Genomic DNA, 25,849 nt, shown 5'->3' with positions numbered 1-25,849 from the left:
AAGACCCTGAGAGATCCAACACCAAGACTCTGAGAGATCCAACACCAAGACCCTGATGGGCCTTTTCCACCAAGAGGGAACCGGTTCGGTGCCGGTTCGCGAACCTAATTTTGAATGGTTCCGAGCATTTCGACCAAAAAGAAATGAGTTCGGGAACCCGAAAGCTGGTTCCGAACCGGCACCACAAAATAGTAGGTCTTTCAGTGCGAACCATGACGACATCATGGGCGTGGGCTGGCGTACAACGGTTCGGCTCAAAACTGGTCGAAACGCGGGCCCGTTCTTTGGACAGAACCAAGGTTCCAGGAATTTTGAAACGAACCGGTTCATGAACCAGAGTTCTTTTGGTGGAAAAGGGCTTTGAGAGATCCAGCACCAAGACCCTGAGAGATCCAGCACCAAGACCCTGTGAGATCCAATCCCAAGACCCTGAGAGATCCAACACCAAGACCCTAAGAGATCCAACACCCAGACCCTGAGAGATCCAGCACCAAGACCCTGAGAGATCCAACACCAAGACTCTGAGAGATCCAACACCAAGACCCTGAGAGATCCAGCACCAAGACTCTGAGAGGCCATCCTAAGATATATCCTGTCTACTGTACTCAGGCTGAATGTAAACTTCATACACAGCCTTTGTAATGCAGTCTAATCCAGGCAGTAAACATTGGTTCCCTGACCATGTATAGTCCTTCGAGACGCAGAGGAATGTGATGTCCTACTCTCATACCTCTCCCCTACCGTGCCCCCCCCCCCTGTCCAAACACTGTGACTTTCCTGCATAAATACCTCCGATATTAAAACACTTGGATGTAAACATTATACCGTCGCTTCTGTGAGCCCACTAGCCTGGATACCAGCCCCACGTGGCCAGGGGTCTCTCTGACGCAGGATACCAGCCCCACATGGCCAGGGGTCTCTCAGGATACCAGCGTCACGTGGCCAGGCGTCTCTCTGAGTGTGCCAGGAAGCTCTGTCTGCTAATGGCTGTGATGTCCAAGGTTTAATCTGTGTTGAGCAGCAACTAATTTAGTAAATGATCGTATTTCCCCCAAACAAAGGCTGGGAGTGAGACAACCTCTTTTGCCTCAGCAGAGAGGAGGCATGTGGCCCTGCTGTCTCAACACTCCAGGACTGCTTTGACAGAATAAAAAAGAGTCAGTTCCTAAGAGTGTGCAAGTCAGTAGTGCTCTGCTGAAAAGCTGACCTCTCCTGCTCTCCTGGCATGGATTGAGACGGACTCTGGCACCCACACACACACACATACACACACACACACACTACCTGTTTCTATCCTTGTGGGGACTGACGGAACTTAAGCCTAACCCTAAACCTAACCCTACATAACTTTTTACCCTTAACTCCTAACTCCCAAAAAACCTACCCCTATCTCGTATGGACCCTCGAAAAGGTTCCCCCAAATCCAATTTTTCTTGTTTAACTATTACTATTGTTTACTATACTAATGTGGGGACATTGGGTGTGTCACACACACGCACACACACACACACACACACACACACACACACACACACACACACAATGGGTGTGTCTCTCAGGCAGTGTGCGCTGGCTGTGGTGTGTTGACTCACTCTCTCCATGCTAGCCCCGTCCATCTACTCCCTCAGTCCCAGCCCCTCCTCAGGGCTCCATGGTGAACGGTGTGATTTACACGTGCGTTTGTGATTTACACGTGTGTGTGACTCAGTCCAATGTTTTGGGTTTGAACGAGGAGTCAACTAGCTTAGAAAATCCCCCTGTGACGTAACGAGACGAAGCAAAGTGTAATAAGCAGTGTAATAAGCAGTGTAATAATGCCTCCAGAGGTGTGCAGCCCTTCACTCAGACAGTCTGAGTGCTGCTAATCATGGATCCAGCGATACGTCTGGAAACCTCACTGGTGTTCACACACAGCCAACAGCACATCCAACTCCTCTGTGTGTGTGTGTGTGTGTGTGTGTCTGTGTGTGTGTGTGTGTGTGTGTGTGTGTGTGTGAAACTCGTTAAAAAAGGAGCTATAAGCTCTTCATAGGCCCAGTGGTTGCTTCAGATGAAACAACACAATGTTGTGTATTGTGTGAACCAGCTGCATTGGCTGCGTGTCTGCGGGTTGCAAGTACACACACACACACGCACACACACACACACACACATACACACACACACACACACACACACACACACAGAGACCCGGGAGAGGTTCTGTGGTAGCAGGGTGTGGTGCTTGTGTCAGACAGGCTCTTCACTGGAACCAGACACCACAGTGGCGTTTGTTGATGAAGTGTGACTCTGGCTACTCTCCCTCGCTCATCTACTCTCCCTCGCTCATCTACTGTCCCTCGCTCATCTACTGTCCCTCGCTCATCTACTCTCCCTCGCTTATCTACTGTCCCTCACTCATCTACTCTCCCTCGCTTATCTACTGTCCCTCGCTCATCTACTCTCCCTCGTTCATCTACTCTCCCTCGCTCATCTACTGTCCCTCGCTCATCTACTCTCCCTCGCTCATCTACTCTCCCTCGCTCATCTACTGTCCCTCGCTCATCTACTGTCCCTCGCTCATCTACTCTCCCTCGCTCATCTACTGTCCCTCGCTCATCTACTCTCCCTCGCTCATCTACTCTCCCTCGCTCATCTACTGTCCCTCGCTCATCTACTGTCCCTCGCTCATCTACTGTCCCTCGCTCATCTACTGTCCCTCGCTCATCTACTCTCCCTCGCTCATCTACTGTCCCTCGCTCATCTACTCTCCCTCGCTCATCTACTCTCCCTCGCTCATCTACTCTCCCTCGCTTATCTACTGTCCCTCGCTCATCTACTGTCCCTCGCTCATCTACTGTCCCTCGCTCATCTACTCTCCCTCGCTCATCTACTCTCCCTCGTTCATCTACTGTCCCTCGCTCATCTACTGTTCCTCGCTCATCTACTGTCCCTCGCTCATCTACTCTCCCTCGCTCATCTACTCTCCCTCGTTCATCTACTGTCCCTCGCTCATCTACTGTCCCTCGCTCATCTACTCTCCCTCGCTCATCTACTGTCCCTCGTTCATCTACTGTCCAACCCGCCTGCGTCCGATAAACACGGGAAACGGCATTTCAAAGCACATCCGGCCCGTGTCAACTGCTCAACTACAGAGAGACCCACTAGGGCGTGAAGAGACGGTACTGCAGCGCACAGAGAGACCAACTAGGGCGTGAAGAGACGGTACTGCAGCGCACAGAGAGACCAACTAGGGCGTGATGAGATGGTTCAGCCAAGTGGATCTCATGACCGTGACCGGAAACCACTATCGGTTAAGAGGTCCGTCCTGTTACCGGGGTCACGCTCCCCCCCCCCCCCCCCCCCTCTGCCCTGTCGCTCCGCATTACCACACCTCTAGGATCATCCGCTCGCCTCCCAGGATCATCCGCTCGCCTCCCACGATCATCCGTCCGCCTCCCAGGACAAACGGAAGGAATCACTTTCCTCCGCGCCTCCTCCTTCTGTCCGGTCCGCTGAACGCCCCCCCCTCCACCCTGAGCTGCCCACCCGGGCGCATTAGATAGGCAGCTCCTAGATCTGGCTGCTGGTCTCTCTACACCCCCCCCACCACCACCACCACCACCACCTCCAGAACACATGTCCTGCCTCATTCCCAGGAGCCCCCACCAGCACGGCCTCCTGCCCAGGAGCCCCCCCCCCCCCCCCCCCCCCAAACACGGCCCCATACGGACACAGACACAGCCGGTAGCGTACGTCAACATGGGCTTTCCGTCTGTCCATCCGGCTCCTCTCTACCAGGGAGTTAAAGACACAGTGTGATCCTCTCTCCTGTTCAGTGAGATGAGATGTTGACGTTTCTCTGCCGTGCTCTGTCCTCCCGACCGGCCCAGCTGTCGGAGTGTCAGGACCTGATGCTGGACCTGGAGAAGGCCGTGGAAGCGCCGGGCCAGGAGAACAGGTTCAGGGTGCTGGAGGGCACAGATCCCTCCCCAGTGGAACTGATCAAGAAGATAGAACAGGTAACACTCTGTGTGTGTGTGTGTGTGTGTGTGTGTGTGTGTGTGTGTGTGTGTGTGTGTGTGTGTGTGTGTGCATTCTGGATCTATTTATACTTAACATGTGCATGCACTTTTATGTATTGATCATGTGTGTGTGTGTGTGTGTGTGTGTGTGTGTGTATTCATTCTGTGTCTATTTGTACTTTGTGTGTGTGCACCTTTGTGTTTGTGTATTAATCCTGTATGTGTGTGTGTGTGTGTGTGCGTGCGTGTGTGTGTGTGTGTGTGTGTCCAGCTGGAGGCGCGTCTGGCGGAGCGGGAGGAGCAGCTGTTGGAGAAGGAGCTGGTCTATGAGCAGGTGACCAGACTCTCCCAGCGAATCAGAGCCAAGGCGGAGAATGGAAAACAGGACACACTGGAGATGGCCAAGAAGGTCTGCTGTTGCGCACGCACGCACGCACGCACACACACACACAGACACACACACTCACACACACGCACACACACAGACACACACACAGACACACACACAGACACAGACACACTCACACATACAGACACATACACACACACAGTGGGGGGGGCTCCATGTGAGGAGGTGTGTGTGTGTGTGTGTGTACAGTACTCACCGTGTGCATTCATCATCCCGTGCGCACGTGTACAAATCAAATAAAGTTTGATTGTATTTGATTGGCCCCTCCCCCTCATGGCGTGCAGGTGAACGAGGCGCAGGGCCGCATCAAGCAGGCCACGCGTCAGACCATGGCGGCGGTGGCCGAGCTGTCCATGCTGCAGGCGGGCGCCATGTCTCTGCAGCAGGAGCTGACGGAGCGCGAGCTGGAGGCCGACGCTTGCCGGCGCCGTCTGGAGCAGAACCTGCCGCCGGCGCCCTGCATGGAGCAGGAGTGGAGGAGGAGCCTGAGAGACCAGCAGCGCCGCCAGAGAGACCGGCAGGAGAGAGAGAGGGTACGGCACCGGGCCTGGCGGGACCGCCGGATCTAATAGATTCTCTATATATATATATACTACCGGATCCAACAGATTCTATATATATATATACTACACTACCGGATCCAACAGATTCTATATATATATATACTACACTACCGGATCCAACAGATTCTATATATATATACTACACTACCGGATCCAACAGATTCTATATATATATACTACACTACCGGATCCAACAGATTCTATATATATATATATATACTACACTACCGGATCCAACAGATTCTATATATATATATACTACACTACCGGATCCAACAGATTCTATATATATATATACTACACTACCGGATCCAACAGATTATATATATATATATACTACACTACCGGATCCAACAGATTCTATATATATATATATATACTACACTACCGGATCCAACAGATTCTATATATATATATACTACACTACCGGATCCAACAGATTCTATATATATATATACTACACTACCGGATCCAACAGATTCTATATATATATACTACACTACCGGATCCAACAGATTATATATATATATATACTACACTACCGGATCCAACAGATTATATATATATATATATACTACACTACCGGATCCAACAGATTATATATATATATACTACACTACCGGATCCAACAGATTCTATATATATATACTCATAGGCGATTTTACCCTCTGAGAGTAGGGGGGGCAACATTTTGACGTGAGAAAAAAAAAAAAACTGTTCTGCCGTCTCGTCCCATCTATTTACAAAGAATACCAGTTGTGAACAGTATGCTAATGAGAAATCCGTATGACAATTCAATATGTACAACGCATCAAACTTCATCTAGACACCACGAGCATGTCAATATGACTTTATGACTGAGCACTAGGCCATACCCAACATCACAACATCACACTGACACTGCCTGCTGGTGCTAGCTTCCTCACCGATGGTGATGTTGCTAGGGCTAGTGCTAGTGTTAGTGCTAGTGTTAGTGTTAGTGTTAGTGTTAGTGCTAGTGTTAGTGTTAGTGCTAGTGTTAGTGCTAGTGTTAGTGTTAGTGTTAGTGCTAGTGTTAGTGTTAGTGTTAGTGTTAGTGCTAGTGCTAGTGTTAGTGCTAGTGCTAGTGCTAGTGTTAGTGTTAGTGTTAGTGCTAGTGTTAGTGTTAGTGCTAGTGCTAGTGTTAGTGCTAGTGTTAGTGCTAGTGCTAGTGCTGGTGCTGGTGCTAGTGCTAGTGTTAGTGTTAGTGCTAGTGTTAGTGTTAGTGCTAGTGCTAGTGTTAGTGCTAGTGCTAGTGCTAGTGTTGGTGCTAGTGCTAGTGTTAGTGCTAGTGTTGGTGCTGGTGCTAGTGCTAGTGTTAGTGCTAGTGCTGGTGCTAGTGCTAGTGCTGGTGTTAGTGCTAGTGCTAGTGCTGGTGCTGGTGCTGGTGTTGGTGCTGGTGCTAGTGTTAGTGCTAGTGTTAGTGCTGGTGCTAGTGCTAGTGTTAGTGTTGGTGCTGGTGCTGGTACTGGTGCTAGTGCTAGTGCTAGTGCTAGTGTTAGTGCTAGTGCTAGTGATAGTGTTAGTGCTAGTGTTAGTGCTAGTGCTAGTGATAGTGTTAGTGCTAGTGTTAGTGTTAGTGCTAGTGTTAGTGCTAGTGTTAGTGCTGGTGCTGGTGCTGGTGCTAGTGCTAGTGCTAGTGCTAGTGCTAGTGCTAGTGCTAGTGCTGGTGCTAGTGCTAGTGTTAGTGCTAGTGCTAGTGCTAGTGCTAGCTTTGATAGCCTCTGGAGCACTTCTGCATTCGATTGCACCTGCTGCGCTGTCATTTCGAGTGGTAGCTTCTTCATTAGCATTGCCAGATTTTATTTTATTTTATGAAGAAGTGGTAAATTGTTTTTATAGCTCTTTTTGCCATTATGAGCAGGTTGGCTAGTTGTAGCTTGTTGAGCACTGAGCAGTACAGGATTATGAATATATATATATTTTTAAAGGTAGCCTAGTTTAAGTAATAAATACACTTTTAAAATTAATGATGATCTAACACAAACTGGTACAAACCACAATTATGTATTTAATAATTGTGTTAATAAGTTAAAAAAAAGGAGTGTTTTTTGGTTTTGTTTTGTTTTTTTTAAGAATCTGAGCAGAGTTGGGCTGTCCAATCAGGGGGGGCACTTGCCCCCCCTGCCCCCCCTATAAAATCGCCAATGCTCTCAGATGCTCAAAGAAAGGCTAGCCTCATTCTATAGACTGAAAGAAGGTATCACTCCTCTACCACAGTTTACTAATCTCTGCACTACTACCCCAATTCCAAGGCAGAAACCCAGGATAGAGTGGCTGGGTGAATGTGGTCTGGACTCTGTGGAGGAGGGTCAGTGTGTCAGAGACATTGTAGAAGGACAGAGAACCTGCCTTGTTATCCAGATACACTCCTATTTTAGAGGATCGAGTGCCTGATACTTTAGTCTCAACTTTATCATGGTAGAAACTGTAACCGTCACCAGAGCACCGCAACATCCAAGACTTGTTATTTCCACCAAAATAGGTTTTGTCTTTTCTATTGATGATTTTATACGAGACTGCAATGTCAACAGTGTGACCACTCCATTCCACCTCCCAGTAACAGCGTCCAGACAGACCCTCTCTGCACAGAACCTGGGTGTAGCCAGGTTTAACTGATTCCGATCTTGCGCTATGCCTCGATCTCGCGGTAGGTGACGTCTGTGGATTCCGGCTCAGCTTCCTTCCTTAAAAAGCTAGCCGCAACAACAAGACAGGCTCGTGCGAAGCATTTGTTTGGGATCTCAACAATGACACGCTATTGTGCTGTTGCCAATTGTGGCAAAATCCGTAAACACAGTGTTTCCTGTGGAACTGATATCTTGGTGTGCATATTTTAATCAGATGTATTGTACAGTAGGTTACCATTATAACAGCAGCTGTTATAATGGTAACAGCTGATGTTATCTGTTATTTTGATTGGCATTTTTTATGGTTGGTCAGAGGTGGAGGGCTGGTCAGAGGTTGAGGTCTAGTCAGAGGTGGAGGTGGAGGTCTGGTCAGAGGTGGAGGTCTGGTCAGAGGTGGAGGTGGAGGTCTGGTCAGAGGTGGAGCGCTGGTCAGAGGTGGAGCGCTGGTCAGAGGTGGAGGTCTGGTCAGAGGTGGAGCGCTGGTCAGAGGTGGAGGTCTGGTCAGAGGTGGAGGTCAGAGGTTGAGGTCTAGTCAGAGGTGGAGCGCTGGTCAGAGGTGGAGGTCTGGTCAGAGGTGGAGGTCAGAGGTTGAGGTCTAGTCAGAGGTGGAGGTGGAGGTCTGGTCAGAGGTGGAGGTCTGGTCAGAGGTGGAGGTCTGGTTGGAGGTGGAGGTCTGGTCAGAGGTGGAGCGCTGGTCAGAGGTGGAGGTCAGAGGTGGAGGTCTGGTCAGAGGTGGAGGTGGAGGTCTGGTCAGAGGTCAGAGGTGGAGGTCTGGTCAGAGGTGGAGCGCTGGTCAGAGGTGGAGGTCAGAGGTGGAGGTCTGGTCAGAGGTGGAGGTCAGAGGTGGAGGTCTGGTCAGAGGTGGAGGTCTGGTCAGAGGGGGAGGTCTGGTCAGAGGTGGAGGGCTGAGGCTTCCCAGCCCCTAAGTCTGAAGTGCTAACAGTAACTATAGTAACAGTACTCCTATATGCTAACATGGATATCTTAATAACACTATAGCTTACAATGAGAGTCAGAATCAGTTTTTATGATTAAAATCGTTTTTTATTTTATTTTTTATTTGCCACCACCACCGCCTCCTCCTCCGAGCCAGGGAAGAGGAGAGAGAGAGAAGAGGACATCTCCCTTTCTCTCCCTGACTCTCTCTCAGTGGTCCAGAGAGAGAGAGAGAGGAGAAGGAGATACCACCTTGACATCTCCCCTCCCCCCCTCTCTGGCTCACTGAGAGAGACTCAGCGAAAGAGAGGAGGAATCTCTCACTGAATCTCTCTCAGTGAGACAGAGAAGGGGGGGGAGGAGATGTCGAGATGATACCTCCTTCTCCTCTCTCTCTCTCTTTAGCCCACGAGAGAGAGTCAGGGAAAGAGAGGAAGACGTCCCCCTCTCTCTCTCTCTGGCTGCTGTTCCTCTGTCGCTCTCTGGCTGCTCTTCCTCTGTCGCTCTCTGGCTGCTCTTCCTCTGTCGCTCTCTGGCTTTTATACTCCTCCTGGCCCACGTCACAAGGGCGCTCTGTGACGTCACGGTTTGCGAGGCTCTTTTGACAAAACTACTTTCTAAAATCACTGTAAATCACTTGATTGGCACTTTCAGACAGGTGTGATGAAGGTGCTATTGCAAATTAAACCATGATCGGAACAACAAGACTGAGCTGGGGAGCCCACCCACGCGCACAGCGGCATATCTCAATAAAGGTTTTGTTGCCTAAATTAGCTGTCTTATTCTAGCAGCCGAGCAGCGTTCCGTTCAACGGACCTGCAAACTTGTCACCTTTTGGCTACAGTCACCTTTTTTATGTTAACCATGGTAGTTTCAGTGAATCTAGAGGGTTTTAGTTTTGTATGTCGTCACCTTTTTCATTACTCCAGGTCTGGTTCATAACAACGCAGGCGCCTTCACGATCCTGGATTTGGCGTTAGTATAATAATATTCTCTCGTTCAAAATAAAGCAACTGCCAAAAGTTAAAAAGTCTTTATTGAGATATGCCGCTAGGGCGTGGGTATAGCTCCCCAGAACTCCCTTTTCTTTTTTAAATAATATTCTCTATTCAATAATCTAATTCTGTCAAAATGTTCCAATATACAGTCCTTATTATCAATTTGTTTTAAGTCCTTCATCCATTCCCGCACGTTATAGCTCCCATATTATGACGAGACTTGAATATGACACTTAAGAATGGGTTTATGTCAACAATCCTTACGCAGAAGTTCTTGTTTGTGATATTCGGGTGTGTAGATGTTTTTATGAATACGCCAACGAATACAAATAGCCTAGGCTATGTTACAGTTTAATAGTTCTGAAATCGGAATCGGAATTAGTCTGTTCGTGTGAGTCAATGATCAAACAAAAATCTAAACAGGAATTGGATATGGAGTTTGGATTACTGGAAAGGAACTTTACGTTTGAAAGATCCGTGGTGAACCGAGTAATACGGCAGCAAAGTTAGATTATTGATTTGCCGAATCATCATGTTTGTAGCTATAATTATCGAATCACATGAAACCCATCCATGGACCCCATACAAGACCTCGATACAGGCACATATAGCTGGATTATATAGGCCATGACGCACGGGGCCTTGGATATGCCGGGACTTGGCACAGATGTTCTAATATGTGCTTGGCTATCCCGCAACATCCATTAGAACACGCAGCTTCTATATGCCTACAGAATGTTTTGAGAAAGTATGTGAAATGCATGATATCCCGGAAAATACACAAATTGGCTGCTGTAAAGAACCCTGATGAGATGAGGAGGGAGGGAGTGAGGGAGGGAGAGAAGTATAGAGGGAGGAGAAGGATGGAGAAGAGGAGGGGGGGGGGGGGTGAAGGGGGAAAAGAGCTAATTAATTAACAAATATCACAAATGTCCATGCAGTATAAATAATGATCCATGCATTTAATTTTCTTGTGTTTATTTTACTGTTTAGGTAAATAACAACCACTTAAGATGTAAAAGTAGGGGAGAGAAAACCACTAACAGATCACTTAAACAACAACAGTCAAACACTTCCATCTCAATAGTGAGTAACATAAATGTCACCAAACATTTGAACAAGTAACTATTTCCTCAGCAGCATGTCGGGAGTTTGGCAGTGATTCTATAGTCCAGTAGAGTCATCATGTTTATATAGGTTTATTAAGCAGCATTTAGACTATCCTGTGCTAAACTAGACTCTCAGACATAGGCGATTTTACCCTCTGAGAGTAGGGGGGGCAACATTTTGACGTGAGAAAAAAAAAAAAACTGTTCTGCCGTCTCGTCCCATCTATTTACAAAGAATACCAGTTGTGAACAGTATGCTAATGAGAAATCCGTATGACAATTCAATATGTACAACACATCAAACTTCATCTAGACACCACGAGCATGTCAATATGACTTTATGACTGAGCACTAGGCCATACCCAACATCACAACATCAAACTGACACTGTCTGCTGGTGCTAGCTTCCTCGCCCAAGGTGATGCTAGTGTTAGTGCTAGTGCTAGTGCTGGTGATGTTGCTAGTGCTAGTGCTAGTGCTAGTGCTAGTGTTAGTGTTAGTGTTAGTGCTAGTGCTAGTGCTAGTGCTGGTGCTGGTGCTAGTGCTAGTGCTGGTGATGTTGCTAGTGCTAGTGCTAGTGTTAGTGCTAGTGCTAGTGTTAGTGCTGGTGCTGGTGCTGGTGCTAGTGTTAGTGCTAGTGCTAGTGCTAGTGTTAGTGTAAGTGCTAGTGCTGGTGCTGGTGCTGGTGCTAGTGCTAGTGCTAGTGCTGGTGATGTTGCTAGTGCTAGTGCTAGTGTTAGTGTTAGTGTTAGTGCTAGTGCTAGTGTTAGTGCTAGTGCTGGTGATGTTGCTAGTGCTAGTGCTAGTGCTAGTGCTAGTGCTAGCTCCGATAGCCTCTGGAGCACTTCTGCATTTGATTGCACCTGCTGCGCTGTCATTTCGAGTGGTAGCTTCTTCATTAGCATTGCCAGATTTTATTTTATTTTATGAAGAAGTGGTAAATTGTTTTTATAGCTCTTTTTGCCATTATGAGCAGGTTGGCTAGTTGTAGCTTGTTGAGCACTGAGCAGTACAGGATTATGAATATATATATATTTTTAAAGGTAGCCTAGTTTAAGTAATAAATACACTTTTAAAATTAATGATGATCTAACACAAACTGGTACAAACCACAATTATGTATTTAATAATTGTGTTAATTAGTAAAAAAAAAAAAAGTGTTTTTTTGTTTTGTTTTGTTTTTTTTAAGAATCTGAGCAGAGTTGGGCTGTCCAATCAGGGGGGGCACTTGCCCCCCCTGCCCCCCCTATAAAATCGCCAATGTATATACTACACTACCGGATCCAACAGATTCTATATATATATACTACACTACCGGATCCAACAGATTCTATATATATATACTACACTACCGGATCCAACAGATTCTATATATATATATACTACACTACCGGATCCAACAGATTCTATATATATATACTACACTACCGGATCCAACAGATTCTATATATATATATATATATACTACACTACCGGATCCAACAGATTCTATATATATATACTACACTACCGGATCCAACAGATTATATATATATATATATACTACACTACCGGATCCAACAGATTATATATATATATATATACTACACTACCGGATCCAACAGATTCTATATATATATATACTACACTACCGGATCCAACAGATTATATATATATATATACTACACTACCGGATCCAACAGATTCTATATATATATATATATATATATATATATATATATACTACACTACCGGATCCAACAGATTGTATATATATATATATACTACACTACCGGATCCAACAGATTCTATATATATATATACTACACTACCGGATCCAACAGATTCTATATATATATATATACTACACTACCGGATCCAACAGATTCTATATATATATATATATATACTACACTACCGGATCCAACAGATTCTATATATATATATATATACTACACTACCGGATCCAACAGATTATATATATATATATACTACACTACCGGATCCAACAGATTATATATATATATATATACTACACTACCGGATCCAACAGATTCTATATATATATATACTACACTACCAGATCCAACAGATTATATATATATATACTACACTACCGGATCCAACAGATTCTATATATATATACTACACTACCGGATCCAACAGATTCTATATATATATATATACTACACTACCGGATCCAACAGATTCTATATATATATACTACACTACCGGATCCAACAGATTCTATATATATATACTACACTACCGGATCCAACAGATTCTATATATATATATATACTACACTACCGGATCCAACAGATTATATATATATATACTACACTACCGGATCCAACAGATTATATATATATATACTACACTACCGGATCCAACAGATTATATATATATATACTACACTACCGGATCCAACAGATTATATATATATATATACTATACTACCGGATCTAACAGATTATATATATATATATACTACACTACCGGATCCAACAGATTATATATATATATACTACACTACCGGATCCAACAGATTATATATATATATACTACACTACCGGATCCAACAGATTCTATATATATATATATACTACACTACCGGATCCAACAGATTATATATATATATACTACACTACCGGATCCAACAGATTCTATATATATATACTACACTACCGGATCCAACAGATTCTATATATATATACTACACTACCGGATCCAACAGATTCTATATATATATATACTACACTACCGGATCCAACAGATTCTATATATATATACTACACTACCGGATCCAACAGATTCTCTATATATATATATACTACACTACCGGATCCAACAGATTATATATATATATACTACACTACCGGATCCAACAGATTATATATATATATACTACACTACCGGATCCAACAGATTATATATATATATACTACACTACCGGATCCAACAGATTCTATATATATATATACTATACTACCGGATCTAACAGATTATATATATATATATACTACACTACCGGATCCAACAGATTATATATATATATACTACACTACCGGATCCAACAGATTCTATATATATATATACTACACTACCGGATCCAACAGATTCTATATATATATATATATATACTACACTACCGGATCCAACAGATTCTATATATATATATACTACACTACCGGATCCAACAGATTCTATATATATATATATATATATACTACACTACCGGATCCAACAGATTCTATATATATATATATATATATATACTACACTACCGGATCCAACAGATTCTATATATATATACTACACTACCGGATCCAACAGATTCTATATATATATACTACACTACCGGATCCAACAGATTCTATATATATATATATATATATACTACACTACCGGATCCAACAGATTCTATATATATATATATATACTACACTACCGGATCCAACAGATTCTATATATATATACTACACTACCGGATCCAACAGATTCTATATATATATATATATACTACACTACCGGATCCAACAGATTCTATATATATATACTACACTACCGGATCCAACAGATTCTATATATATATATATATATATACTACACTACCGGATCCAACAGATTCTATATATATATATACTACACTACCGGATCCAACAGATTCTATATATATATACTACACTACCGGATCCAACAGATTCTATATATATATATACTACACTACCGGATCCAACAGATTCTATATATATATACTACACTACCGGATCCAACAGATTCTATATATATATACTACACTACCAGATCCAACAGATTCTATATATATATATATATACTACACTACCGGATCCAACAGATTCTATATATATATATATATATATATACTACACTACCGGATCCAACAGATTCTATATATATATATATATACTACACTACCTGATCCAACAGATTCTATATATATATATACTACACTACCGGATCCAACAGATTATATATATATATATACTAAACTACCGGATCCAACAGATTATATATATATATATATATATATATATATATATATATATATATATATATATATATATATATATATATATATACACACTATTCCAACGGATCTAGCAGATTATATATATATATATATACATATATATACTATACTATCAGATCTAACAGATAATATATATATATATACTATACTACCGGATCTAACAGATTCTATATATATATACTACCGGATCGAACAGCCGCAGGGGGAGTTAGTTGAAGGGTTAGTCAAGTTTATTTACATACTGTAGCACATACAAGCAAATGTTCATACAAGCAAATGTTGACAACTGTACTTTACAGAACAAGAAAAGATGATCAAAAACACGGTTCCTAGTAAATGGTCCACAGTATAAGACGATACGTGGCTATCCAGCGCCATAAGGGGTTATTGGGTTGACTCTTGACTCTGCTGAATGAATGTTACCTTGGGCTCCAGCACTGTATTCTTCAAGTATGTTTGAAGCCCATCCTACTACCTCCAACATACTAGGCTTTTAAGGAGCCTTTTTGGCTGGAGGAAGAAACTGCTGCTGACCTGTGCCTCTCTCTCTCTCTCTCTCTCTCTCTCTCCGCAGGCGGAGGAGGAGGAGGAGAAGGAGGAGCGGGGGGTCCATACCACGGCCGAGGCCCGGCCCAGCCACTACCTCCCTCAGGGGGAGGCCCTGCCGCTGCCCCAGCCCTACGGAGCCCTGGCTCCCTTCAAACCCACCGAGCCCGGGACCAACATCAGGCACATCCGCAAGCCCCAGCCCAAACCCATCGAGATCTAGACCAGCACACACACACACACACACGCACACACGCACGCACACACACACACACACCAGCTCTGAGACGGGGTGTTTGTAGGAGTGTGGGTGAATGAGTGATTCACTGTAGGGCAACATACCTCTCGATTCTCAGCACAGCTCATTAAATCCAACTCTATTCATTTTAGCCTCTCATCCCTCCTTCCCCTCACTGAAATCTCCTACCAGATACCGAGTGTGTGTGTGTGTGTTTGTGTGTGTGTGAGAGAGAAAGAGAGAGAGAGAGAGTGAAAGAGTCCACACGTGTGTGTGTGTGTGTGTGTGTGTGTGTGTGTGTGTGTGTGTGTGTGTGTTCAGCCAGACTTCAGAGTGTGCCATGCATCTGGATTTGATTGTGCTCTCCTCCAGATGCTGGTCTGTTTCACTTTCTGCAAAATAGTTTCATTTATGGTCAAATGGAAAAGAGCACAGACGAACAATGGATTTTGAGGAGTCCCTGATAGATGCTCTACAGTATCAATAAATATTCCTCTCACTACGCACCAGCCATAACCCACCAGCCATAACCCACCAGCCATAACCCACCAGCCATAACCCACCAGCCATAACGCTAACCTGAAGCAGATGCTGCTTATCAACAGGGTTGCATGTGTTCTGTCGAGAGCCTCATATCCTGTCCTCCTGTACACCGGGGCTGGGCTGGTTCCCCCTCGAAAAGGATGTGTCCCCTTGTCTGTCTGTCTGTCTCTCTGTCTCTCTGTCTGCATGATTGTCCATCTGCACACCTGTCCGTCCGTCTGTGTGTCTGTCTGTCTGTCTGTCTGTCTGACTGTCTGTCTGTCTGACTGTCTGACTGTCTGTCTGGCTGTCTGTGTGTGTCTGTCTATCTGTCTGTCTGTCTGTCTGACTGTCTGTCTGGCTGTCTGTGTGTGTCTGTCTATCTGTCTGTATGTCCGGCTGTCTGTCTGTCTGTGTGTGTCTGTCTATCTGTCTGGCTGTCTGTCTGTCTGTCTGTCTGGCTGTCTGTCTGGCTGTCTGGCTGGCTGTCTGTCTGTATGTCCGGCTGTCTGGCTGTCTGTCTGTCTGGCTGTCTGGCTGTCTGTCTGGCTGTCTGTCTACTGCACAATGTCACATTCCCTACTGGCTCCAGTGTACAGAAAAAGATATAGGCCATGTGTTGCAAACGTTTTTTTATTTACAATACAATACAATTACAAAACAATGATTTAAAAAAGATTCCCCCCAAATAAATCTCTACTGTAAACATAGCATCCCTTTGAGTATGATTCCATTTGATCACAGCATTTAGAACAAAAACACCCAGGGTCATTCAGGGTCATCCAGGGTCATTCAGGGTCATTCACACAGAGCTATTCTGGACTCAACAACTTTGATGTTGAACATGTGCAGTTAATGTGTCAGATTGTGAAACGTGCCAGAGAACTTCTCACTGGAAGCTCTCATACACATTGCCCTGTGGCAGCAAGTGTGTGTGTGTGTGTGTGTGTGTGTGTATGGATGTATTGAGCAACGTGAGGAGAGAGAAGGGGAAATACCAGTGAAAACTAGTTTTCCAGTGAAACCATCATGGCTATGGACACCACACCATGCTCATTAACCTCACGCCTGTGTGTGTGTGTGTGTGTGTGTGTGTGTGTGTGTGTGTGTGTGGTGTGTGTCTGCGTGTGGTGTGTGTCTGTGTGCGTATGCGTGTCTGTGTGTGTGCGTGTGTGTGTGTGTGCGTGAGTTTGTGTGTGTGTGTGAGTTTGTGTGTGTGTGTGTGTGTGTGTGTGTGTGTGTGTGTGGTGTGTGTGTGTGTGTGTCCATCCCTCACTTGTTCTCGAAGCCCAGCAGGATGAGTGTCTGCTTGAGAGCACTCTCCTCCACAAACCGGGCGTCCACATTCTCCTGCTCCTCAAATGGGTTCAGGGCTGCAGCACACACACACACACACACACACACACACACACTTTATATTGGACACACACAACACAAGCACACTATCACGACACTCAACAGAAAGAGCAGGTCAGAACACGGAGACCTGCGGGTGACTCTACCTTGCTCCTCCAGACCAGCCAGGGTCCTGGCCAGGTAGCAGAGAGGCAGGAAGCCAGACACGTCTCTCTCTCTGAAGGAAGAACCCTGAGGACCACAGAGAGACACGCAGCTCTCAGCCTGGGCTGAGACCTCCTCCTCCACCACGCCACCCCCGACAGACGTAGAGAGTGAAATCAAGCTCACCCCTCAGCTAAGTCAAGCGCCCCTCCCCGCCCCTACCTTGGCCGTGGCGAGGCGTTTCCTGAGCAGGGCGTCGACGTAGGTCCTGGAGATGACAGCAGAGCTGATTGGGTGGTCCCACAGTTGGCAGATCCTCTGATGCAGTGGCTGGAAACAACAGCGACAAGACAGTCAAGAGTGATGCTCTACTAAACTGACAGCCTGTTATAACCTCCTGGTGGGAAACATCAATAGTGTTTGTCATCTGGCCCTCTCTCCTCCCTGGGTCCTCTCTCTCCTCCCTGGGTCCTCTCTCCTCCTCTCTCTCCTCCCTGGGTCCTCTCTCTCCTCCCTGGGTCCTCTCTCTCCTCCCTGGGTCCTCTCTCTCCTCCCTGGGTCCTCTCTCTCCTCCCTGGGTCCTCTCTCTCCTCTCTCTCCTCCCTGGGTCCCCTCTCTTCTCCTCTCTCTCCTCCCCTCTCTTCTCCTCCCTGGATCCTCTCTCTCTCTCCTCCTCTCTCTCCTCCCTGGGTCCTCTCTCCTCCCCTGTCTTCTCCCTGGGACCTCTCTCTCCTCCCCTCTCTTCTCCTCTCTCTCCTCCTCTCTCTCCTCCCTATGTCCTCTCTCTCTCCTCCCTGGGACCTCTCTCTCTCCTCCCCTCTCTTCTCCTCTCTCTCCTCCTCTCTCTCCTCCCTATGTCCTCTCTCTCTCCTCCCTGGGTCCTCTCTCTCTCTCTCTCCTCCCCTCTCTTCTCCTCTCTCTCCTCCTCTCTCTCCTCCCTGGGTCCTCTCTCTCCTCCCTGGGTCCTCTCTCTCCTCCCTGGGTCCTCTCTCTCCTCCCTGGGTCCTCTCTCTCCTCTCTCTCCTCCCTGGGTCCCCTCTCTTCTCCTCTCTCTCCTCCCCTCTCTTCTCCTCCCTGGATCCTCTCTCTCTCTCCTCCTCTCTCTCCTCCCTGGGTCCTCTCTCCTCCCCTGTCTTCTCCCTGGGACCTCTCTCTCCTCCCCTCTCTTCTCCTCTCTCTCCTCCTCTCTCTCCTCCCTATGTCCTCTCTCTCTCCTCCCTGGGACCTCTCTCTCTCCTCCCCTCTCTTCTCCTCTCTCTCCTCCTCTCTCTCTCCTCCCCGGGTCCTTGTCACGTGAGGAAGATGTCTAAAGGGCACAACTCGGCTCACTTTTTGGTTTTCCATTGGGCAAAGTGAGGCGGGTCCAGTCGGGTTGAGTCGTGCCTTTTTTCGTATCACCTCCTTCGAGATTCCGAGCGAGCTGAGGCGAGCCAAAAGATATCTTTGTGATTGTTTTTAGATATTGGTGGTTTCCAGTTACTTATTTCAACGTAATAATAATTTTATCAATCCGACGCTCGGATTTCTCAAGTAGGCTCGTTTCTGAGTGGAGAATGGACACTGCTAGCTAATGGTAGCGCGTTGGTTACGGAGACGCTGCTAACAGCACTGGCTACGCTGGTGGCGTCGTACTGGGACAAGATCAGAAACAGGACGCCACGGTCACCGCGGTCCTGTGCCATCTCTGCTTTAAACCTGCTTACCGGAGGTCTCGTTCCCAGCTGGACCCTTTGACCCCTACAGCGTGCTGCTATCTCCATAAAACGTATAGCGTGTAAAGGCCGTTTCAGACTGGGAGCGATATTCCGCCTGCTTTTTCGCTCGGATCAGCGGGGGACGCATGCGTCCTGCGCGCAGCGGGGAAAGCTGACTACAATTCAGCTCTTGTCGTGGGCGGGCGTGTGCACGTGACAATTTCACGGGGTCGCGCCCGCTTGCCGCTCCGCCCCAGATTGTCCGCGGCTCCCAAATTGTCCGCTCGCCTCTCTCATTGAAAATGAATTACAATGCGTAGATATCGCTCCTCGTCTGAAACGGCCTTAAAACAGAACCAAGTAGTTGACCCGGTACAGCGCTCGTTAGTAATGAGCAGAGGCTGGAGCAGGAATGCGTCTCCTGCTGCTCTTCCTCTCCTCTGGAACCCACACACACAGACACACACACACCCCTGATTGGCCAACAGCCACACACACCCCTGATTGGCCAACAGCAACCATCAGGGAGACACAAAAACATCCACATTCCACAGTCCAACCTCACACAGCTGGACACCCAAGTACTAACACCTACTGTGGGGCTGTGGCACACGCCGAAAGGCCACCGACACCCCATCTCTCACACAGAGGCGCTCCCCAGGCACAGCCCTGTACAGCCCGTCTGGGAGCGTTCAGTGTAGAGTCTAGCGCCATGGATCTGGACCAGCACCGGCCCCGTTTGGGTCAGCGCCATCAGTGTGAAGGAAGGTGAAAGTGTGACGATCGACAGACGCGGGGTTACCTCAGGTAGTCTCTTCAGAACACTGAACTTCAGCTCCTCGTTGGAACTACTGTTGTCTAGATCTAGAGAGGGAGAGGAGGGGGAGAGAGGAAGAGGAGGGGGAGAGAGGGAGAGGAGGGGGAGAGAGGGAGAGGAGGGGAGAGAGGAAGATTGAACTAACAATGGAACATCTTCCCTAACAACGATACCAAACTCTTTGAGGAGACTACAGAGAAATCCGCTATCACTTCTCCTACGCATGTCTTACTGACTTCAAGGGACCGCAGACATACTGTATCACAAGCCCCTACCTGAAAACAATCATATTGTGTACTTTGGACCAGCTTTCATCTGCAGTACAAAGATAGCTCTGTTTGTCTCTAAGGAAGAGGTTTGTAAACAGTTGAACCGAAAACAACTCGCCCAGAGAGAGAAAGAGTGAGAGAGAGAGAGAGAGAAAGAGTGAGAGAGTGAGTGAGTGAGAAAGAGAGTGATTGAGAGAGAGTGAAAGAGTGAGTGAGAGTGATTGAGAGAGAAAGTGAGTGAGTGAGTGAGTAAGAGAGAGAAAGAGAGAAAGAATGAGAGTGAGTAAGAGTGAATGAGTGAGTGAGAGAGAGAGTGAATGAGAGAGTGAGTGAGGGAGTGTGAGTGAGTGAGTGAGTGAGTGAGAGTGAATGAGAGAGTGAGTGAGGGAGTGTGAGTGAGTGAGAGAGAGTGAAAGAGTGAATGAGTGAGGGAGTGTGAGTGAGTGAGAGAGAGTGAGAGAGAGAGTGAGTGAGGGAGTGAGTGAGGGAGTGTGAGTGAGTGAGTGAGTGAGTGAGAGAGAGTGAATGAGAGAGTGAGTGAGGGAGTGTGAGTGAGTGAGAGAGTGAAAGAGTGAATGAGAGAGAGTGAGTGAGGGAGTGTGAGTGAGAGAGAGAGTGAGAGAGAGAGAATGAGAGAGAGTGAGTGAGGGAGTGAGAGAGAGTGAATGAGTGAGTGAGAGAGAGTGAATGAGAGTGAGTGAGGGAGTGTGAGTGAGTGAGTGAGTGAGTGAGAGTGAGAGAGAGAGAGTGAATGAGAGAGTGAGGGAGTGTGAGTGAGTGAGTGAGTGAGTGAGTGAGTGAGAGAGAGTGAATGAGTGAGTGAGAGAGAGAGAGTGAATGAGAGAGTGAGTGAGGGAGTGTGAGGGAGTGAGAGAGAGAGAGTGAGTGAGTGAGTGAGTGAGTGAGTGAGTGAGTGAGTGAGTGAGTGAGTGAGTGAGAGAGAGTGAGTGAGAGAGTGAATGAGAGAGAGAGGGAGTGTGAGTGAGTGAGTGAGAGAGAAAAAGAGTGAGTGTGTGAGAGAGAAAGAGTGAGGGAGTGTGAGTGAGTGCGAGAGAAAAAGAGTGAGAGAGAGGGAGAAAGAGTGAGTGAGTATTTGGGTTGTTTAAACCCCTCCTTGCATGCACACCAGGTAAACAGGTGTGTTAATATCAAACTAGCTGTATTAAATCAAGATTCAATTGAATCCTCACTCTGTGTTTTACAATCAATACATGTATTAAGGTATTAGAAACAATTTATCTAACAGTCATCTCTAAGTCATTGTGAGTGCTCATTAGAACTCAGTTCAAAGCTGAGATAACTCATTTAGTCAAAGCTTGTGTGCAGCTGATATTAAACACTAGCGGTGTGGGTGGTTGACTATTATGATGATGACATTCTGCAGGTATCCACTCTGTCATATCATTGTAAACATGACTGAACTGCATAAAAGCCCACGACGATCCCTTGCTGCTCCTACAGCCGGACAGTATAAACAGGATGTCCTGCTGTCCTGGAGAACATTAGATCAATGAGGGACATGTTCTTACTCCCATTCACTGTGCAGGAACCCGGGGCATCGTCTTCAAACCCAGCGTCTTTATCCAAGACATGTCATTAGTCAGGTGAGGTCCACTTTCTGCCTGTGTGTGTGTGTACTGTCAGTGTGTGTGTGTGTGTGTGCCAAGTAGCTACTGTAAATGACAGCAGATCACTATCGATGCCATGCTGGTTTTAAACATGGACGAGGTGTGTGTGTGTTGTGTTGTGTGGGTGTGTGTGTGAACCCTACCTGTCATGAGGTGTGACACAAAGGTCTCAGTGAGCTGCAGGAGGCCGTGGTCCACGTACTGCAGGAAGCTGTGGTGAGGAAGACAACGCACCCCCAACACCGCCAACAGAGTGTGGTACCCTGCGCACACACACACACGCACCCACACACACGCACCCACACGCACCCACACACACACACAGCACACACACACTTATTAAATTAATATAGAGCGGAAATCTGTATTGTCTGTCACTCAATCCCACATGTGTATCTTCTCTAACTCCCCGCTGGCGCGCGCAGTGACGTAAAACAAGCGCCCCTAACTCCTAAACGCTTAAAGAAATATTGACCGTTACAACTACAGTCAGCCTACTAACATCAGACCCCGCCCTGAGTCAGGTCCTCTTACTGGGGCGTAGGGTGTGTGTGTGTGTGTGTGTGTGTGTGTGTGTGTGTGTGTGTGTGTGTGTGTCTTACCAGGAGGGAGAGGAAGACAGAGACCCTTGGTAGCCTCCAGGATCCGACACATCACGTGAAACACTGCCCACTCTGCTGGACTGCCCTGCTGATTACTGGAGCACACACACACACACACACACAGGACATTAATAGGAGGGTCATACTGTACACGTGAACACACACACACACACAATCAGAGAAGGATTATGTATTTGCACGTGGACAGACACACACAGGTTGTCATCACATAAGGAGTTACACATGTGAACACTCTCTCACACACACACACACACACACACACACAGCATGTCTATAGTATGAGTGTGGTACTCACAAGCACATCACACGAGGGCCCAACTTGTACTTCAGCCACACCGACTCCAGCATGTGTCTGATCAGCTCCAGCTACACACACACACACACACACACACACACACACATAAATACTCACTTCCTCCAATATCCGACAATAACAGGAAGTGTATCTGCCTAATACATATCCTCCTCATACCGTCAGTGGAAAACCCTTTCACACACACACACTCAGACACACACACACATACCCACACACACCCTCACTCACACACTCACACACATACACACACCTAGACACACACACTCAGACACACACACGCAGGCACACACACTCACTCACACACACACACACCCTCACATACACACCTACACACACCCCCTCACACACACACTCATACACACATACTCCCTCACATACACACCCTCACACACTCACACACACCCTCACATACATGCCCGCACACACACGCACACACACACACACACACACACACACACACTCTCACTGGAAAGACCTTGCGTGTGCAGACCCCTCACCGGAGTCATGTTCTCTTATTTTCCTGTGTTAATCTGTGATGGAGGTTCAACAAAGCCACCTGTCATCAGTGTCATCAACAGAGCCATGCATCAGGACAGCTGCGTCAATGAGGTGACCACATTCATGTTAAACGCTTTTCTATTGGAACTTTTCAAGCAAGCCACTAAAGTAGACTAAGGATAGACAGATAGTCTAGTAAATCGCTAGTTTGGGAACTTTTAAATGTCTAGTTGAGTACCTAGGACTGGAATGAGGAAGTGATTAGCAGTGATAAGATGCTGTAAGGACACGCGATGACAAGAATTCCAGTTGCTGCGAGAGCGACAGAAATGGGTATATAAGAAGCGAAACCTTCGAACTGGAGATATTGTGATAGTTGTTGACTCAAGCCCACCTCGTGGGTCTTGGATGCTGGTACGAGTAGCTGAAACCACGCCAATCGCAAAAGGGCTCGTCCGTTCAGTAAAGATCAAGACAAAGACGTGTTCTCGAACGACCTATTACGAAAATCTGTCTGCTGCTCGAAGACTCTGGTCAATGCAGTTCAGTGAGCCAGGCACTGTGAAGGGAAGCGCTAACCTGTCATTTCCCATGATGCACGTGGGCAGGATGGACCGTTGATGAGCATGCAAGTGGAGTGGGCATTTCTAATATAAGGAATTCTGGTTCTAATGTGTTTGATGTAGGAGAAGTCCAGTCACAGGCCCGGAGACCTTGCTGTGAGGCAGGTAGGGGCGTAGGTGGGACTGCACCACCCTGCCGCACGTGAGCGAGTTGGGGGGGTTCAGTGTTTTGCTCAAGGACACTTCGGCCCAGTCCGGGACCTAGGGTCCAACCAGGGACCAAAGTCCAGGTGACTTTCCAGATCCACAGAGGTCAGAGCTGAGGTGTTGAGTGGCTCTTTTGGAGGCTATTCTTAGACCCTGCAGAACGCTGCTGTATGAGCAGACCCACTAGTTCCACTACATGGACAGACCAGGGAAGCCACACCAAATGAACAGTACATTATCATACTCTCTTATTGCATGGCCTGTTTTCAATGTTTTTTTCTTTTTTAAACATCGTCAGTTCTTTTACTGTTAACCATTTTAATCACTGACATTTTAATTTACTACTAACTTTCGGATAAATACATAAAAAATGATGGGCCTATATGGCCTATAGATTAACTAGAAAAGCCCGGTCCACTTACACATTCAACACCTGGACATGCTGACCACATGCATCATGGGAACGACCGGTCCACTGTGCTCTCGTTATAGAAACGTCTTGATGAAGTCAATTGAGTCGACGCAACTGTCAAGATACGCCTCTGATCATCCTGTGTTCGTTGGTGAGAGAATCACCTGCTCACCAGCTACGCCACCTGGTTTACCACCAGAGAATCACCTGCTCACCAGCTACGCCACCTGGTTTACCACCAGAGAATCACCTGCTCACCAGCTACGCCACCTGGTTTACCACCAGAGAATCACCTGCTCACCAGCTACGCCACCTGGTTTACCACCAGAGAATCACCTGCTCACCAGCTACGCCACCTGGTTTACCACCAGAGAATGACCTGCTCACCAGCTACGCCACCTGGTTCACCACCAGAGAATCACCTGCTCACCAGCTACGCCACCTGGTTTACCACCAGAGAATCACCTGCTCACCAGCTACGCCACCTGGTTTACCACCAGAGAATCACCTGCTCACCAGCTACGCCACCTGATTCACCACCAGAGAATCACCTGCTCACCAGCTACGCCACCTGGTTTACCACCAGAGAATCACCTGCTCACCAGCTACGCCACCTGATTCACCACCAGAGAATCACCTGCTCACCAGCTACGCCACCTGGTTCACCACCAGAGAATGACCTGCTCACCAGCTACGCCACCTGGTTCACCACCAGAGAATCACCTGCTCACCAGCTACGCCACCTGGTTCACCACCAGAGAATCACCTGCTCACCTGGTTCACCACCAGAGAATCACCTGCTCACCAGCTACGCCACCTGGTTCACCACCAGAGAATCACCAGCTACGCCACCTGGTTCACCACCAGAGAATCACCTGCTCACCAGCTTAGCCACGTAGTTCACCACCAGAGAATCAATCTTCTTCTTCCCCAGTCGAGGCAGGTGCCTGATCAGATGTTCTCGCAGCTTGTCCACCATCTACACACATGGACACACACACACACACACACACACATGAATAATTCAAGCGCTTGTATAGAGCTAGTGTAGCTTGTGTAGAGGAGGAACCAGGCCTGAGGAGCAGTCACATGTTCATCTTACTGTCATTTTACCTCCGCTATTCCCAAGTGACCTGTTAAGACGAGGAGAGGGGAGGAGGGGAGAGGAGAGGAACAGGAACAGGAACAGGAGGGGAGAGAGAGAAACAGGAGAGAGGAGAGAGGGAGGACAGGAGAGGAGGAGAGAGGGAGGGCAAGAGAGGAGGAGAGGGAGGAGAGGAGAGGAGGAGAGAGGGAGGACAGGAGAGGGGAGGAGA

At 46.9% G+C, this 25,849-nt stretch overlaps 2 protein-coding genes across 2 annotated transcripts in view; one reads left to right on the top strand and one right to left on the bottom strand.

Annotated features, from left to right (window-relative positions):
- ccdc146 (coiled-coil domain containing 146) overlaps window positions 1-15,469 on the top strand; it is a gene marked incomplete at both ends in the record, with an annotated part of 44,907 nt that extends 29,438 nt beyond the window's left edge. The window contains 4 exons of the mRNA XM_084447663.1: window positions 3,873-4,001; window positions 4,276-4,413; window positions 4,698-4,946; window positions 15,281-15,469. Coding sequence (XP_084303789.1) covers window positions 3,873-4,001; window positions 4,276-4,413; window positions 4,698-4,946; window positions 15,281-15,469 — 705 coding nt within the window. The remainder of the gene's footprint in view (window positions 1-3,872; window positions 4,002-4,275; window positions 4,414-4,697; window positions 4,947-15,280) is intronic.
- Window positions 15,470-16,692: 1,223 nt separating this feature from the next.
- gsap (gamma-secretase activating protein) overlaps window positions 16,693-25,849 on the bottom strand; it is a 28,243-nt gene continuing 19,086 nt past the window's right edge. Inside the window, exons 24-31 of the mRNA XM_084447785.1 lie at window positions 25,417-25,512; window positions 22,833-22,903; window positions 22,517-22,611; window positions 22,058-22,177; window positions 20,003-20,064; window positions 17,729-17,836; window positions 17,509-17,593; window positions 16,693-17,379 (exon numbers count right to left, since the gene is read on the bottom strand). Of these exons, the coding sequence (XP_084303911.1) occupies window positions 17,279-17,379; window positions 17,509-17,593; window positions 17,729-17,836; window positions 20,003-20,064; window positions 22,058-22,177; window positions 22,517-22,611; window positions 22,833-22,903; window positions 25,417-25,512 (738 nt within the window). The 3' untranslated portion in view covers window positions 16,693-17,278. The remainder of the gene's footprint in view (window positions 17,380-17,508; window positions 17,594-17,728; window positions 17,837-20,002; window positions 20,065-22,057; window positions 22,178-22,516; window positions 22,612-22,832; window positions 22,904-25,416; window positions 25,513-25,849) is intronic.

The sequence above is a fragment of the Borostomias antarcticus genome, assembly GCF_949987555.1.
Source record: "Borostomias antarcticus genome assembly, chromosome: 13".
NCBI lineage: Eukaryota > Metazoa > Chordata > Actinopteri > Stomiiformes > Stomiidae > Borostomias > Borostomias antarcticus.
This window is presented reverse-complemented; position numbering and strand designations above follow the sequence as displayed.